Genomic DNA, 18,982 nt, shown 5'->3' with positions numbered 1-18,982 from the left:
ATCCATCGTTAAAGACCCTGAACACCCTGACCCACCCTCTTCTCATTACTACCATCGTGGAGGAGCGAAAAGAGCTCAACATTTTAGGGACACCCTCCCCTCCAAAGGTTTCTGAATAGTCCATAAATCCATGAACACCAGTGCTGACGAAGGGTCTTGGCTTGAAAAGGTGATTGTTTATTCCTCTCCATAGACACTGCCTGAGCTGCTGAGTTCCTCCAGCATTGTGTGTGTTGTACAATATTTCCAGTATCTGCAAAATCTCGTGTATAAAAACCCACTAACAGTAAATACTTTCCTCTCTTTTTGCCTTTTAAAAAATATTTTAATTATAATTGATAGTAATTTTAATGTATTGCACTGCACAACAACTGATCAGCCTCTCCACCCTCCTCACCCCCAACCACCGCCACTTCATCACTTCCTGCCAGCCATCTTACGTACAGACACTCCTGTGCCCAGTCTCGCTCTGTGGACAGAAAATCAATATTGTGTACACTAATCTTATGTATTACTGTGGCTTTTTTGTGCTGCTTTGGATCTGGAGTAGCAAATATTTTGTTCTCCTTCATGCGTGTCAGTGGTACTAAACCTGAGTCTGACTCTACGATCAGCTCGAACCAGGAACTGATGAAGGAAGTAGGCAGCTAGTCACACTCACCGACCACCCTGGTGTTGTAGTAATCTGGGAGCATTCGCTCGCACAGTGCGACCAAGAGCCAGAACGCTTCCTCTTCATTGCAGTACAGGAGGAGGACAGACGTGACGATGTTCATGGCCTGTGCGCAGGAAGTCAGAGATCACAGCCAGGTCAGTCAGAAAAAGCTGCAATACCACAACAGTGCACGCAGGTCCCTAGGACAGGTAAAAACTAAACACAGCCAAACAACATCACTAAAACCACACGACACAGGAGCAGAATTAGGCCATTCAGCCCATCGGGGTTACTCCACCATTCCATCAGCTTTCCTCTCAACCCCACTCCTGCCTCCCCCCCCGTAACCTTTGATGCAACTGACTAATCAAGAACCCATCCACCTCTGCTTTAAGTATACCAATGACATCCCCTCCTCAGCCGTCTATTACAATGAATTTCACAGATTCATCACAATCCAGCTGAAGAAATTCCTCATCTCTGTTCTAAATGGACGCCCCTCTACTCTGAGGCTGAGAAATCTGCTCTCCACCACTGGAAACATCCCGTCCATGTCCACTCTATCAAGGCCTTTCAATATTCGGTTTCGCTGAAAGCTGCCTTCTGGAACAGTAATAACCCCTGAAGGGCGGGAGAACGAGAGTGGGGTGAGAAGGGGAGGGGAGAAGGGAGAGCTGGGGAGAAGGGGGAGAAGGGGAGCTGGGAGAGGGGGAGAAGGGGGAATGGGGAGGGTGGAGAAGGGGGAATGGGGAGGGGGAGAAGGGGTGAGGGGGAGAAGGGGAAGGGGTGAGGGGGAGAAGGGGAACTGGGGAAAGGGGAGAAGGGGAGCTGGGAGGGTGAGAAGGGGGAACTGGAGGAGGGGGGTAGGGGAGAAGGGGGAGGGGGAGAAGGGGAGCTGGGGAGGGGGAAGGAGGGAGGGGAAGAGAGGGGGAGAAGGGGAAGTGGGGGAAGAGGGAGGGGGAGAAGGCGGAACTGGGGAGGGGTAGAAGGGGGAGCTGGGGTTGGGGGAGAAGGGGGAGCTGGGGAGGGGGAGGGGAAGAGGGAGGGGAGAAGGGAGGGGCAAAGGGGGAACTGGGGAGGGGTAGAAGGGGGAGCTGGGAGGGTGAGAAGGGGAACTGGGGGGGAGAAGGGGAGGGGAGAAAGGGAAGCTGGGGGTGGGAAGGGGAAGGAGGGGAGGGAGGCTCAGAGGGAGGGGGTGAGAGTGTAGGGTATGGGAGGGGGAAAGGGAGGGTGAGGGGAGGGAGGCTCAGAGGGAGGGGTTAGGGAGGGGGTGGGAGTGTAGGGTATGGGAGGGGGAGGGGATTTGGAGAGAGGGGAGGGGAAGGGTTTTTTTCTGGACAGATGAGGGTGTGTCAGCATGGTTGGAGAGAGTAGAAGCTCTCACCTGACAGTAGCCGATGTTGGGGTTACGGAAGGCGTAGGCGGTCAGGACCCTGCGGAGGGCTGCGATGCCCAACTCGTTCTGAAAGGCCGGGTGCTCAGGCATTGAGCGGTGCAGGTCTCTCTCAATCTCGTCAGTAGCCAGAGTGTACCTGCCCATGGACTCAGCCACCAGCCTGGCGTAATACCCAGGATGTGTCAGCATCTCGTTCAGGGCCCCTACGAGAGACCAGCAAACACTGGCTGTAACCTGCTAAAATGGATTTTCGGTGTCTCATGAAAAGGAACAGCATGGTGGTGCAGAAGTTAGCGTAACTTTTTGCAAAGCCAGCGAGCCACTTCAATCCCCATCCCTGTCTGTGAGGAGTCTGTACGTTCTCCCCGTGACTGCGAGGGGCTCCCCAGCTGCACCGGGTACCTCCCGCAGTCCAAAGGCGTACCCGTTCAGTTTAGTAACTTGTGGGCATGCAGTGTTGGCACCGGAGGTGTGGTGTTTTGGTCGCTGACATTAAAAGATGTACATATGACAAATAAAGCCAATGTTGAAAATGTCTGGATAGGTACTGTACGTGGACAGGAAAGGGTCAGAGGGACGTGGGCCAAATGGAGGTGCTGCTTATCACCACGTCTAGCGTGGATGAGAGGAGCCGAAGGGTCTGTCTGCACGCTGTGTGACTCTGTGGAAGAAAGGCAACAGAAAGGAGGTGGGCAGTGGGCCACTGTGATCAGAGCAAATGGCAGAACATCTTTCCATGGTTGAGCAGTCTCCCACTGCACCAGGTATCGAATTGTAAAGGGGGTTTTCCAGCAGAGCAAGTGAGACCATAGGACAGGGGAGCAGAATTAGGCCATCTGGCCCATCATGTCCATTCCACCATTCTACCATGGCTGATATTTTTCTCTTCAACCCCATTAGGTTACACAATCATGAAGATATGCAAATAGTGACAAGGAACAAAGACCACAGGAGCAGAATTAGGCCATTCAGCTCATCAAGTCTGCTCCGCCATTCTATCATGGCTGATTTATAATCCCTCTCAACCCCATTCTCCTGCCTCCCTCTCCCCATAACCTTTGACACCCTGACTAATCAAGAATCTATCTTCATTAACGGTTTTCTTTATATTTACTTGCTTTTTCTTTGTATTATATTGTGTTCGTCTTAATCGGTCTACTTTTTTTTTATTCCTCTACTGTTTTATAACTTTAGTTGATCCTTTTATACATAGACTTTTTTTTAGTGAGCGTCTATCGGAAGTCATGGGGGTAGTTCTAGTGCTTGCTTCTTTCTGGCTGATCTATTTTAGATTTAGCTTTGGGGTCATGGGGTGGGGGGTGGTGGGAGGGGCTTCACTTTTTAGTTTTTTTCTTCTTGGGCTACTTACATTACCAAAGTATTGGTCGCGTTCTCCTTCCCGTTATCTCTTGTTTGTTCTGTTCCCTTCCGGGTTCGTGGGTCGAACCTATTGTCAATCCTTTTTTTTGCGGGTTGACTTTAGGGTTTATGGAGTCTACTATTAATTTTGTTTCTTGGAATACTAACGGTCTTAATCATCCAATTAAAAGGAAAAAAGTTTTTAAAGTATTCCGGAGACTTAATGCACGTCTTATTCTTACAAGAGACCCATGTGCGGAGGGGGGGACAGACTACGTTTTTTTAAATTTTGGAAGGATCAGCACTTCCATTCGAATTCTAATGCTAAGATTCGAGGAGTCTCTATTTTTATAGATCCCTCAATCACTTTTGTACAACACAATATTATTTCTGATCCAAATGGTAGATTTCTATTGGTTAGTGGTTTACTCTTTAATAAAAAGGCAGTTTTGGTTAACATCTATGCTCCTAACATGGACGGTCCGGAATTTTATAAATCATTATTTAATCTGTTCCCAAATTTGAATGAATTTTCACTAATCTGGGGCGGAGATCTTAATACTTGTTTATCCCCAGCTTAGGACCATTCGGCTCCTTTACGGACCTTACCTAATAAATCTGCAATTTTGATTAACTCATTCCTTTCAGATTCCAGGACGACGGACATTTGGCGTTTTTTGCATCCTCAGGAAAAAGATTTTTCTTTTTTTTCCACATGTTCACCATTCCTATTCAAAAATTGATTATGTTTTTATTGACTCTCGTTTTATTTCTTCAGTGGTTAAATGTGAATATGACTCGATAACCATTTCGGATCATGCTCCACTTAAGCTTTCTATTAAAATTCAGGCCAATACACAAAATAATAGACAATGGCGTTTTAATTGGCTGTTGCTTCAGGACTCGGATTTTGTTAACTTTATGAATGAACAGATTGATCTCTTTTTTACAATCAACTATACAGAAGATTATTTCTATGAACATCCTTTGGGATACTTTTAAAGCTTATATTCGTGGTCAGATCATCTCGTACTCTGCTGCTTTGAGGAAGAGGTTGAAGGAGGAGGAGCTGGTTATTATGGACAATATTAAGGAAATTGATAAGAAATATGCTACAGCTCCCTCTGAGAAGTTGTATAAACAAAGAACTGAACTTCAAATGGAACACAGTTTATTACTTTCGTCCTTGATTGCAAATCAATTAATGAAAACAAGAAGCGAATTTTATATACATAGTGACAAAGTTGGTAAACTGTTGGCTAATCAGTTGAAGACTAATTATACTAAATTTCAAATTAATCAGATTTATAATCAAAAAGATCAACCGATATTTGATCAAGCTGAGATTAATCAATCCTTTTTTGATTTTTATTCCTCCTTATATCAATCAGAGTCTCCACGAGACTCTAAATATATGTATGATTTTTTAGATAACCTAGATTTCCCTAAGATTTCACAGGATATATCTTCTATGCTAGACATTTCCTTTACCACTGATGAGATTAAGAATGTTATTTTCTCTATGAACCCGGGGAAATCTCCTGGCCCTGATGGGTTTACCGCGGAATTTTATAAATGTTTTGCATCTTCATTAATCCCTTGGTTATTTAGGGTTCTGGAGGCCTCAGTAAAACTTGGTAAACTTCCCGAATCCTTCTATAGAGCATCGACTTCTTTAATATTAAAGGAGGATAAAGATCCTGCTCAATGTGCATCTTATAGACCAATATCCTTATTAAATGTTGACTCTAAAATTTTTTCTAAATTATTAGCAAACAGATTAGAAAAAGCACTTCCTTATATTATTTCGGAAGACCAAACGGGTTTTATTAAAGGTCGTTACTCTTTTTATAATATTCGCACACTGTTAAACATTGTTTATACTCCCTCACAAAACGATCCTGAGTGCGTCATTTCCCTAGACGCTGAAAAAGCCTTTGACAGAGTCGAATGGCCTTACTTATTTAAGGTGCTTGAAATGTTTAATTTCAGCCCGAAATTTATATCCTGGATCAAATTGTTATATCATTCTCCTATGGCCTCAGTTCGTACTCTCTTTAAGCTCACCTTTTTTCCCTCTTTCTCGAGGTACTAGACAAGGTTATCCTCTTAGTCCTTTATTATTTGATATTGCATTAGAACCTCTTGCAATTGCTATTCAAGAATCTCCAAATATTATTGGGATAACTCGGGGCTTAAAGTCCCATAAAATATCACTCTATGCTGATGATTTACTTTTATATATCTCTAATCCTCAAAAATCTATCCCTGCTGCTTTAGTTTTATTAGCACAATTTAGTCTTTTTCCGGTTACAAGTTAAATCTCAGTAAGAGTGAACTTTTCCCAATTAATAAGCAACTTCCCTTGTATCAGAACCTTCTGTTTAAATTGATTAATAATCATTTTTCATATCTTGGGATTAAAATTACCTGTAAACATAAAGACTTATTTAAGACTAATTTCCTACCCTTAATTGATCATATTACTCAACTTTCATTTAAATGGTCTCCATTATATTTAACTTTGATTGGTCGTATTAATGCAGTTAAGATGTTTATTCTGCCAAAATTTTTATATGTATTTCAGGCATTAACGATTTTTGTTCCAAAATCCTTTTTTTGACAAAGTTGACTCTAAAATTTCTTCATTTATTTGGCAAAATAAAAACCCGAGACTGGGTAAAATACATCTACAGAAAGCTAAGAGAGATGGAGGTTTGGCATTACCTAACTTTAGATTCTATTATTGGGCAAATTAATATTCGACACATGAAATTTTGGTTATTTGACCAAAATACACTATCCATTCCTAAATGGGTAGTATTGGAATTACAATCTGCTCAGGGCTATGCACTTGGCTCTATTTTAGGTCTTCTCTTCCTTTTGATTTGAAATGCCACAAACAGGTCTGTAACCCGATAGTTAAATATACCTTACGTATTTGGTTTCAATTCCGAAAATTTTTCGATCTTAATCAATTTGGGCTTGCGATTCCTATCTTAGGCAACATATTCTTTCCCCCCTCTTCCACGGACCGTACTTTTCAAATTTGGAAGACTAAGGGTATTTCACGGTTTTTGGATTTATTTTTAGATGGTTCCCTTATGTCTTTTGAACAGTTATCTAACAAATATAACTTACCAAGAATACATTTTTTTTTTAGATATCTCCAAGTTAGAAATTTCCTAAGTACTATACTCTCTTCCTTTCCAACGTTACCTCCTACATATATTTTAGATACTATAATTAACCTTAATCCATGTCACAAAGGTGTAACGGCTATTATTTATAATACTATTATGAAACTTAGGAAAGCTCCATTCGATAAGATTAGGTCAGATTGGGAAAAGGAATTGGGCTTTATTATTTCGGCGGATGACTGGGCGCATATTTCACAACTAGTCAATACTTCCTCTATCTGTTCTAAACACTCCCTAATTCAATTTAAAGTTGTTCATAGAGCACATATGTCCAAAGATAAATTAGCTCGTTTTTATTCTCATATTAACCCTCTTTGTGACAGATGTCATGGGGAGATAGCCTCCTTAACTCATATGTTTTGGTCCTGTCCTACTGTGGAAACTTTTTGGAGAGACATTTTTAATATTATTTCAAAGGTACTGAATATAGATATCTCTCCCCATCCTATTACTGCTATCTTTGGATTACCTAAAATTTCCAGTAATCTTTCTCCTTCAGCCCGAAGAATGATTGCATTTCTTACTTTAATGGTGAAAAGATTTAATTTACAACATTGGAAGGAGACTAATGTTCCAACTACGTTCTTTTGGTTTTCCCAGACGATACTATGTTTAAATTTGGAGAAAATTAGAAGTAATATTTATGATTCTTCAGCTAAATTTGAACAGACCTGGAGATCTTTTATTCAACATTTTCATTTAATGTAACTTTTTTTCTCTCTCGGTCCATATTTACATTCCCTTCTTGCTTTTTAACTGTTTTTAATGGAGGTCGGGTTTGAGGACGTGATTGTTTTAAGTTGTTTAAGTCTACTTGGTACCAAGTTAGCCCATTGCTTTGCTTTGCTTTTTAGATTAGTTGCATGGTGGGTTTTTTTTTGGGGGGGGGGTTTGGGTTTTTTTCCTTTCCTTATTGATATGTATGAAAATTAGTATACTATTATATTACCTTGTTATTTTATATCTAAACTGCACTGTTTGTACTTTTTTTTGTGTATCAATATGTCTTGTAAAGTTATATTGCAACAGTGTATTAGTGCCTATATGGTTTACCTTTTGTGTACTAATTCAATAAAAAGATTTAAAAAGAAAGACAGAAAGAATCTATCAATCTCCACTTTAAACATACCCAATGACCTGGCTTCCACGGCCATCTGTGGCAACGAATTCCACAGATTCACCACCCTCTGACTAAAGAAATTCTTCCTCATCTCTGCTCTGAGGCTGTGCCCACTGTAGGAAACATCTTCTCCACATCCACTCCAACTAGGCCTTTCAATATTGGATAGATTGCGATGGAATCCCTCCTCATTCTTCTAAGCTGCAGGAAGTACAGGCCCGGAGACACCAAACACTCCTCATATGTTAACCCTTTCATTCCTCGGATAATTCTCATGAACTTTCTCTGGACTCTCTCCAATGCCAGCTCACTGTTTCTTCGATAAGGGCCCCAAAACTGCTCACAATACTCCAAATGCAGTCTGACCAATGCCTGTAAAGTCTCAACGTTACACCCTTGCTCCTCGTATGTTAACTCTTTTGGTGCTTGTGACATGCAACGGACAAGGCCGGAGGAGGTCATCTGAATCTCTGCCCCAACTGGGAGAGTTGATATTCAGCAGGCTTCAGTGTTGTTCCTCAAGTTTGTATTGGACCTTGCTGTAACACTGGAGGAAGTCACAGGCAAATAGGTTAGTGTAAGAGTGGGATGGGAACATCCTCCTCATCCCTGTACAAAAGGAACATTCTTGTACTCTGAGGCTGTCCCCTCTGGTCCTGGACTCCCCCACTATATGAAACACTCTCCCACATCCACTCTATCTAGGCCTTTCAGTATCTGGTAGGATGTCCACCCTCATTCTTCTGAACTCCACTGACTACATCAAAGACTCATCATACGACATGGCCCCCAACCCCAGCGCTAGCTCTCAGCCGGTTCTCTACGGAAAGAGATCACTGGTTTCAGCGTGCAGTACCTGAGAACAGCAGCCAGAGCTCTCCCCTCAGGGACTCGGGCAGACCCTTCAGCACCAGGTCCTGTGTCTTGTTCGTACGATACATGCACACCCCTCGGCCAAATTCGAAGAAGTGTATGTTCCAGGATTCCTCCTTCATCTTCTCCTTGGCCTGTGCAGGCAAACGGGGATATCAGTACAAATGACAAGGCGCACTGACACACCTTCACTGCATCGATTCAAAGAGGCTAACAGAATCATTTGGTAGGGTTAGACATCCCCATAATAGCTATGTCTAACACCCTGGCCATTTCCAACACCCTGGCCATTTCCTTTTTTCTCTTTCACCTTCTGGGAGCGGATACAGATATTGTCTACTACAAGGAATATAGACAAGGAAACGTTGGACTAACTGGGGTTGTTTTATGTGGAGCGGCAGAGGGTGAGGGGAGATTTGATAGTCTTATTATTCAGATTAGGATTGAACGGACAGCCAGAGACTTTTTCCCAGAGCTAACACCAAAGGGCATAATTTTAAGGTGTTTGGAGGGAAGCTTAGGAGATATCAGAGGTGGTTGTTACGTTTTTTTTTATATGGAGAGTGATGGGTGTGTGGAACACCCTGCCAGGGCTGGTGGTGGAGGCAGATGCATTAGAGACATTTAAGAGAATCTTAGGTAGGCACATGGATGATAGAAACAGGGAGGGTAATGTAGGAGTGAAGGGTTAGATTGATCTTGGAGTAGGTTAAAAGGCCTGTACTGTACTGTAATGTTCTACGTTCTACAAGAGGTATAGACAGACAGCATCTTTTTCCCAGTACTGAAATGTCTAATGACACCATAAGATATAGGAGCAGAATTAGGACGTTTGGCCCATCGAGTCTGCTCCTCCACCCGATCCTGGCTGATCCATTTTCCCTCTCCAAAGGGACTACATTTAATGTGAGATGGGGTACGTGCAGGATAAGCTTTTTTGACTCAGAGTGGTGGGTGCCTGGAATACACTGCCTGGGGTGGTGGCAGAGGCAGATACACTGGAGACTTTTAAGAGACATTTGAATGGGCACATGGTTGTGAGGAAAATGGAAGGATGAGGACATTATTTAGGCAGAAGAGATTAGTTGAGTCGGATATTTGTTTAGTTCAGCACGACACTGTGGACTGAAGGGCATAAGAACAAAAGATGGAATGGTGGAGCGGACTCAATGGGCCGAATTGCCTGATTCTGTTCTTATGCCTGATGATCTAACCGGCCTGTAAATTGCTCCCATTGTTGAAGGATGGAAGAATCTGGGTGGGGGGCTAAGGGGGGGGGGGGAGTTGACAGGAATGTTAGGAGAGCGGATCATGGGGGAAACATGATGGGGAATGGGACTGCTCTGTGAGCTGGCACAGATCCAATGGGCCAAAAGGCCTCCTCAGTGGCCACTTTGTTAGATATTCCTGTACATTAATGCAAATATCTAATCAGCCAACTCAATGCATAAAAGCATGGTCAAGCGGTTCAGTTGTTGTTCAGACCAAGCAGCAGAATGGGGACGAAGTATAATCAAAGTGACCTTGACCATGGAGTGATTGCTGGTGAGCAGCAGCTCTGTGGGAAAAAACACCTGGTTAATGAGAGAGATCAGAGGAGAATGGCCAAACCAGGAAGGCGACAGCAACTCCAATCACCATGTGTTACAACAGTGTTGTGCAGAAGAGCACGGCACATTGAAGACTGAAGTGGCTGGGCTACAGTAGAAGACCACGAACATCCACTTATTATGTTATCAGGTACAGGAGACAGCTAATAAAGTGGTCACTGGGCGTACAATTCCCAAGGAAGCTACGCCTGTGATGCCAAAGCTCTCTCCAAGATCTCCTGACCACAGTTTAACAAACTACCTCTGGTTTACAATCCTGTCATTATTAAAATTCATCCCTATGATTGGCTGCTTGGGTCACCAATTCCCCCCTCACCCCCACCCCCAGGTGAATCCACCAGATTCTCCTGACAGAAGGTCTGGAAGGACCATACCATCTTGGGATTAAGCTCCTCTGGGGACTCTTGACGGAAGATCGACATCAGCGGCTGGCTGGCGGTGGGGGTGTCCCCATCCCCATCACCAAAAGGAAACTGCTTGATGCCCAGTGCCGACCCTGGACTCCACGTCAGGGAACACGGGGAGGAAGCCTCCTCCGGCCCCGGAGAAACCTGAATCAAGGGAACAGATTCAAAACAAGATTAGCTTTGTCACACACATCGGAAAATATACAGTGAAAGCATTGTTTACATCAAACCAAATCAGTGAGGATGTGCTGGGGCTGCCCACAAATGTTGCCATGTTTCTGACAGCGACATAACATGACCACATCTTACTGGTACTAGCTGGCACGCTTTTGGACGGGGAGGAAACCGGAATATCCGGAGGAAATCAACACACATACAGGAAGGAACATACAAACTTCTTTACAGAATTGAACACTGAACTCCAACGCCCTGATCTGGAGCAGCTTTGCACTAATTGTTCAGTCGATTTTCCAGTAGTCACACTTGCCTCCGTATTTCTCTTGTTTCAGTGGTGGATGTCATATTGCTTGAATCTGTCTTTCTTACTGGTCAACTGTTATCAATGGAAGGATATGGATATTGTGTAGACAGATAAACGATCAGTTTAGTTAACCATTTGACTACTGATTTTAATTGATTCAGCACAACATTATGGGCCAAGGGTCTGTTCGTGTGCGGTATTGTGTTCTGGGCTCTGATGGAATTTTCTATAGTCTGGTCTGAGAAGATGATGCCTACTTGAAATCTATCTCCTTCCTTTAATCTCTCTCCTCCCGCCTCTTCTCTTCATAACTTCACAACTCTTCATAAAATGATCGGAAGCCACAAAAACCGACAAAAAGTCGTAGATGTGGCCCCGTCCATAATGGGTAAAGTCCTCCTCACCATTGAGTACATCTACACGGGGCGCTTTCGCAGGGAAGCAGCGCCCATCACAGGGACCCCCATCACCAGGTTCAGGAACAGTTACTGCCCCTCAATCATTAGCACTTGAACCAGAGGGGATAACTTCACTCACCCCACACTGAACTGTCCCTACATCCTTCAAGAACTCTACAACTCGTATCTTGATTTTTTTTTTTTTTTGCTATTTACTTATTATTATTATTTTGCTTTTTGGTGTTTCCTTGTATTTATTGAGAATACCCGCAAGAAAATGAATCTCAGGGTTGTATATGGTGACTTTAATGATAAATTTACTTTGCATCTCTGAAGTTTATGCCTCAATCTTGACTTCTGAAGAATGTTTGGATCACAAGAGTGTTGGGATCCACAGGAGGAAGGAAAGAGCTAGTTACCTGAGCCCCTGGGCTACTGGGGCTGCGGGCTAGCTTCCCCGATGGGGTTCGCTGCAGGAAGTCGGAGATCCTCTGCACAAGGAAATCCCGGTCCCTCAGGTTGGCGAAGAGGAAGGTCATTTTGCTTCTCGTGCTGATGGAGAGAGGGCTGGGAAGGACACTGGAGCTGTCGGCCTTCTCAACAACGGTCACCTGCAAACAGAACACCAGGGGTCAGGAGCCAGGGGAATCACCACCTCTTATTGTCCTATCCCACAGAGCTGACAACCCACAAGTCAGTAAACACACATGGTACCATCACACAGATGCTTCACACTCAAGCTGAAGCTTATTGCCATCTGACTGTGCAGAGATACAACCAAACAAAACAACTTTCCTCCAGCCCACAGTGCACCCATACATCACACACAGCACATAAAACGTATTACCATAAATAAGTTAACAAAATGAAATTTAAAATGTATGTAGTGAGCAGCACAGCTCACTGTCCAGTGACGAGACCTCAGTGGTGGCAGGGTATTCATTAATCTCACAGCCTGAGGGAAGAAGCTGTTACCCAGTCTGACAGTCCTAGTCCTGATGCTCCTGGACCTCCTTCCTGATGGTCATGGGTCAAAGAACTTGTGGAATGGGTGGAGATGCAAACTTGGCAACAAAGCCATCTATCTCATCACCTAAATCATTTATATACAGCATTAAAAAGTAGTCCCAACACTGATCCCTACGGAACACCACTCGTCACAGGCAGTCAACCGGAAAAGGATCCTTTTATTCCCACTCACTGCCTCCTACCAATCAGCCAATGCTCCAACCATAACAGTAACTTTCCTGTAATGCCATGGGCTCTTAACTTGGTAAGCAGCCTCTTGTGTGGTACCTTGTCAAAGGCCTTCCGGAAGTCCAAATATACAACATCCACTACATCCCCCTTATCTATCCTACTTGTAATCTCCTCAAAGAATTCCAAAAGGTTTGTCAGGCAGGATTTTCCTTTCTGCTGATTCCCTCCTTTTTTAAAGAGTGAAGTGACATTTGCAAATTTCCAGTCGTCTGGAACCATGCCAATGATTTTTGAAAGATCATTACTAATGCCTCCACAATCTCTAATGCTTCTTCTTTCAGAACCCTAGGGTGCAGTTCATCTGGTCCAGGAGACTTATACACCTTTAGGTCTTTCAATTTTTTCAGCACCTTCACTTACACCCTTCAACACCTGGCACACTGTCAGTGTCTTCCACAGTGAAGACTGATGTAAAATACTCATTTAGTTCATCTGCCATCTCCTTGTCCCCCATTATTATTTCTCCTGCCTCATTTTCTGGTGGTCCTATATCCACTCTCATCTCTCTTTGATTTTTATATACTGAAAAAGGTTTTTCTATCCATCTTAATATTGTTTGAAGCTTGCTTTCACATTTCATCTTTTCCCTCCTAATAATTATTTTAGTTGCTCTCTAGGTTTTTAAAAACTTTTAATCCTCTATTTTGGAATAAATCTACCCTGCATCTTCCTCACTTCTCCCAGAAACTCAAGCCATTGCTGGTGTGCTGTCATACCTGCCAACATCTCCTTTCAATTTATTATGGCCAACTCCTCCCTCATGCCACTGTAATTTCCTTTACTCCACTGAAATAGTGCTAAGTCAGATTTTACTTTCTCCTTATCAAATTTCACATTGAACTCATTCGTATTGTGATTACTGCCTCCTAAGGGTTCCTTTACCTTCAGCTCCCTAATTGCCTCGGTTCATTACATAACACCCAATCTTGTTGTAATCTGTGGTCCACATCCCAGCTACTGTTTGGAGGCCTGTTTATAACTGCCATCAGGGTCCTTTCACCCTTGCACATCTTTCAATCCTATGTCACATCTATCTACTGATTTGACGCCATTCTTTACCAGCAGAGCCACGCCACCCCCTCTGCCTACCTTCCTATCCCTCCCCAACAGCTCTAACAAACCTGCCCATGAGAATATTGGTCCCTTGGGTTCAGGTGCAACCTTTCACTTTTGTACACGCCATACCTCCCCCAGAAGAGATCCCAATGAACCTGAAGCCCTGACCCCTGCAGCAGATTCTCAGCCATGCAATAATGTGCCAAATCATGTTGTTTCTACCCTCATTGGCACGTGGCACAGGTAGCAATCCAGAAATTACAACCCTGGATGTCCTGCTTCTCAGGTTTCAGCCTAGCTCTCTAAATTCTCTCTTCAGAATCTCTTTGCTTTTCCTTCCTATGTCATTGGTACCAAGACATCTGGCTGCTCTTCCTCCCCCTTCAAAGTGCTGTGTCCCTGACCCTGGCTGGTGATGGGTGGATCGAGGTGAGGTGAGGGAGGAGGAGTGGGGATGATACAAGAAGATGGGAGCTGATAGATGGAAGGGGTAAAGGGCTGAGGAAGGAATCTGATAGGAGAGGAGAGTGGACCTTGAGAGAAAGAGAGGGCGGAGGAGAACCAGAGGGAGTGATGGGCAGTTGAGGAGAAGGAGGAAGAGGGGAATTAGAATGGGGAATGGAAAAAGATGGTGGGGGGGAGAAATTACTGGAAGTTAGAGAATTGATATTCATGCCATCAGATTGGAGACTACAGAGATGGAGAATGTGTGGGTGATGGGCAGATGGGGGGGGATAGTAGAGGTAATGGTGGGGGGGAGGAGGTGGATGCTGAAAGGATAACATGATTGCATTAATCCATGTTTTGCAGTTGTCATTTAGCTCTATAATTTATAATTTTATGTCACTGCACTGCAGCTGGAAAACAGCATCAGTGATGACAAAATCTGGCCCTGGGAACAAGGAAGGATAGTCACTTCTAAAAAATGAATTATAATTCTGAATATAAACACATGTGATTCTGTAGATGTTGGTAATCCAGAGCAACACACACAAAATGCTGGAGGAACTCAGCATCTATGGAGAGGAATAAACAGTCGACATTTCGAGCCGACACCCTTCGTCAGCGTTATAATTATGAAATTACATGGGACACAATTTGAGCTCTAATTTCTAGCCTGCGAGCATAGTTATCACACTGTTAGATTATTTAGTGTGGGCATGTGGCCAAGTGGTTAAGGCATTGGACTAGCTACCTGAAGGTCGTGAGTTCGAGCCCCAGCCGAGGCAATGTGTTGTGTCCTTGAGCAAGGCACTTAATCACACATTGCTCTGCGACGACACTGGTACCAAGCTGTATGGGTCCTAATGCCCTTCCCTTGGACAACATCGGTGGCGTGGAGAGGGGAGAGGTCTTCCATACAACCTTGCCCAGGCCTGCGCCCTGGAGAGTGAAGACTTCCCAGGCGCAGATCCATGGTCTCGCAAGACTAACGGATACCTTTAAGATTATTTAGAGACCCATCACAGTAATGGTAACGGGCCCAACAAGACACACCGCCCAACTGCACCCATGTGACCAATTAACCCACTGATCCGCACGTCTTTGAAATGTAGGAAGAAACCGAACCACCTGGGCAAACCCACGGGGCCACGAGGAGAATGTACAAACTCTTTACAGACAGCAGCAGAACTGAACCCTGGCCCATTACACAAACCACTAATTTACCATTCCACCCAGTGAAAATACAGTGACAAATAAAGATAATCTTCAAATATTTAAGGTTTGTATTCGTAGCTCTGGGTGGGACAATGATAGATTTACCTCCCGCAGGGGAATGATCAGGTTACAGGCGTCCTCCTCTTTACTAGCAAAGCAGATGTAGTTATTGGAGACGAACATCTGTCCCATGATGTGCATCTTGTTGAAGGGGGTCCAGAGGGTGCACTCGGTGTGGCCGTCCAACCGCTCGTCCCGCGGGAGGCGGAACGTGGATCGGTAACGCTCATTCTTGGCCCGTGCATCCAGGTCCCTACAGAGACAGGAGTCAGCGTCAATGTTCAAAATTAACTTATTATCAAGATACATATATGTCACCAAATACTACCCTGGGATTCATCTTCTTGCAGGCACAGAAACACGATAGAATCAATGAAAGACCGCACACAAGATGGACAACCAGTAAGCAAATGAAGACAAACTATGCAAATAATAAAGAAAAGGAAAATAATTATAATATATAAATAATTAATAAATAAGATTAAGACTATGAGTTGTAGAGTCCTTGAAAGTGAATCTATAGGTTATGGAATTAATTCAGTGATGGGAGAAATTAAGTTTTTCCCTCTGGTTCAGGAGCCTGATGGTTGAGGGGTACTAATTGTTCCTGAAGCTGGTGGTGTGAGTCCTGAGTCTCCTGTACCTCCTTCCTGATGGCAGCAGTGAGAAGAGAGAATGGCTGGGTGGGGGTTCCCGATGGAGCAGCAAGAAGAGAGCATGACCTGGGTGGTGGGGGTCCCTGATGGTGGATGCTACTTTTCCAGTGGCGTCGCTCTGTGTAAACGTACTCAATGGTGAGCACCTCTGACCAGACCCAGTGCGAACAGAGGAGCGAACAGATTCCGGGGAAAAGGGCAGCTGAGCGAGATGTTCATGGGTCTGGACAAAGATCCGATAGCTGGACAATCTGTGCTCCGAGAGGAAAAATGAAGTCCCTGCTGAATCAGCATCTGATCTTGATAACAATTCAAATCAAATCAAAAAACTTTATTGTCATTCTAACCGTACATCAGCTCTGCAGGGCAGAATGAGACAGCGTTTTCTCAGGAGCAGTGCAATTCTGGACAATCCTGAGCTCTGTACAACAGTGGGGTCTTTCTGAAGTACAGATTCTGCTGTAAGAGCCATATACACGAGTACAGCACAGAAACAGGCTCTTCAGCCCATCTAGTCCATGCCAACTTGTTATTCTATCTAGTCCCATCAACCCACACCTAGGACCATAGCCCTCCATTCCCCTCCCATCCAAGTATCCTATCCAAACTTCTCTTAAATGTTGAAATCAAACCCCACTTCCCACTGACAGCTCATTCCAAACTGCTCACGATGCTTTTTGGGCTGACCCAAGGCCTTAGGAAGTCTCAACCACATTATAATGAGGGGGGGAGCGTTACACCTTTGCTTTGTATTCTCCTCCTCAAGAATGTATTTGCTTCCTTCTCGCTGTCCTAGCACAGCTTCCATCCGTTGTTATAGGGACAATTTGAACAGTCCCCTACTACAATAAGATAGACTCCTGACCTCACAATCTATCTTGTTGTGACCTTGCATCTTATTATCTGCCTGCACTGCACTTTCTCTGTAACTGTGACACTTTATTCTGCATTCTGTTATTGTTTTCCCTTGTTCTCCCTCAATGCACCGTGTAATGATCTGATCTGTATGAACAGTCTGCAAGACTCTGTACATCAGTACACTTGGGAGTACAGTGTTCAGGTTTCAGTCGTCTCATTATAGGAAGATGTGGAAGTTTTAGAGCATCCCCACTTGAGATGAGCAAGGCTCCCCATCCCCATTCAAACCACATTGTAGTGGAGATCCATTCAGGGTGGCCTGACCAGTATTAAATGGGAATTTAATCACAGTATTAAATGGGAATTGCCAGGCATCTGACCACAAGATCGTGCAATGGATTGTGAAGACTACTGAGAGAATCATCAGGGTCTCCCTCCATCCCACACAGGGCATACACCAGATGCACTGCGTTTGCAAAGCCCTTGACATGTCGAGGATCCCACGATCACTTGACCTCCTACTGCCAGAGCAGAAGTACAAACGTACCTGTGTATAGAAACAGGATTGTTATGCTGTGTACAGCTTCCTTCCCCCAAGCTGGGAGACTTGTGAACACGCAGTACACAGAACAGTAGCAGTAATACTCCTGTATGTTTAACTATGTGATGTGCCCGTATATGCATTTTACGTCAACTTGTGTATCTACAGAATATTTTCATTATCTGTTGATATTATTTGACGTGCTATATGTGAGATAAGCACTGTGTTTAACACCTTGGTCCCTGAGGAGTGATGTTTCATTTAGCTGTATACATGTTGAATGACAATAAATGAGAGATTTACCAGGATGCTACCTCAATTGGACAGCATGTCTTATCAGAATAGATTGAGCGAGCTAGGCCTTTTCTCTTTGGAGTGAAGGAGGATGAGAGGTGATGGAGTGTACAAGATGGTTTTCCAGGCAGAAAATAGCTAATACAAGAGGCATAATTGGAAGGTGATTGGAGAAATGTATAGATGGGGATGTCAGAGAAAGGTTTTTTTATAAAACAACAAATTTCATGACATATGCTGGTGATATTAAACCTGATTCTGATTCTACCTTAGGGAGAGGAAGGTTTTAGAGAATTGAAGAACATAGCACAGTACAAGCCCTTCAGCACACTATATTGTGGTGACCTTTTAACTCGGGTTAACTTCGGCCTGAAAATCTGCTCCAGTCTTCCCGTCATATTTCTGAATGGACAATGAACCCACATACAGAACCTCAGCTTTTTTTTGCTCTTTATGTATCAGTTGTTTAATTTAATTTTTTTTAAATGTATTTCTTATTGCAATTTATAGCTGTTTATTATTATGTATTGGAATGTACTGCTGACATAAAACAACAAATTTCACCACGTGTGCCAGTGATATTAAGCCTGATTGTGCTGCAGAACCTTGCGGGGATGGAACGAACCTCTTCAGCACAGAGACATGCTTGAGCGCGCTCTTGGGCTTGGGTAGGCACTTGTCCTCGGAGAAACCCTCGTTGTCCAGCAGCTGGCGCATGGCGATGTTGGCCAGCTGCTCCATCAGCTTGAAGGTCTCGCTGACGTTCAGGAACATGGACAGGTAGTGCTCTTGGTCTCTGGTGCTGACCTTAATGCACTCGGGGAAGAGCAGCGTGGCGTTCTTCTCCAGCTGCGTGACGTCCACCCATCTGATCACCAGCTTCACTGTAACCAGAAGTGACACGTTAAAACTCGGCCCCCTGTCATTCCCTCAGCTTTTACTCCCCAAATGATCCAACTGAGGGCCTGGAAAGAAGACATTTTCCACACGATGTCCCACGTGGTGTTCCACGGGAATCCAGCCTTCCACTGGTTGGGGTCAGACCACAAGACAGAGCAGCAGAACTAGGCCATTCAGCCCTTCGAGTCTCTCCTGCTAT

General features: G+C 44.1%; 1 protein-coding gene across 3 annotated transcripts in view; it reads right to left on the bottom strand.

Moving 5' to 3' along the window:
- The window catches only part of LOC140200578 (TBC1 domain family member 9B-like), a 77,765-nt gene that overhangs the window by 35,134 nt on the left and 23,649 nt on the right, over positions 1-18,982 (bottom strand). For all 3 annotated transcript variants that reach the window (XM_072264106.1, XM_072264107.1, XM_072264108.1), the window contains exons 5-11: positions 18,509-18,767; positions 15,580-15,787; positions 11,919-12,110; positions 10,588-10,764; positions 8,587-8,737; positions 2,040-2,254; positions 662-779 (exon numbers count right to left, since the gene is read on the bottom strand). In XM_072264106.1, the coding sequence (XP_072120207.1) occupies positions 662-779; positions 2,040-2,254; positions 8,587-8,737; positions 10,588-10,764; positions 11,919-12,110; positions 15,580-15,787; positions 18,509-18,767 (1,320 nt within the window). The remainder of the gene's footprint in view (positions 1-661; positions 780-2,039; positions 2,255-8,586; positions 8,738-10,587; positions 10,765-11,918; positions 12,111-15,579; positions 15,788-18,508; positions 18,768-18,982) is intronic.

The sequence above is a fragment of the Mobula birostris genome, chromosome 7 (genome assembly GCF_030028105.1).
Source record: "Mobula birostris isolate sMobBir1 chromosome 7, sMobBir1.hap1, whole genome shotgun sequence".
Taxonomy (NCBI): domain Eukaryota; kingdom Metazoa; phylum Chordata; class Chondrichthyes; order Myliobatiformes; family Myliobatidae; genus Mobula; species Mobula birostris.
This window is presented reverse-complemented; position numbering and strand designations above follow the sequence as displayed.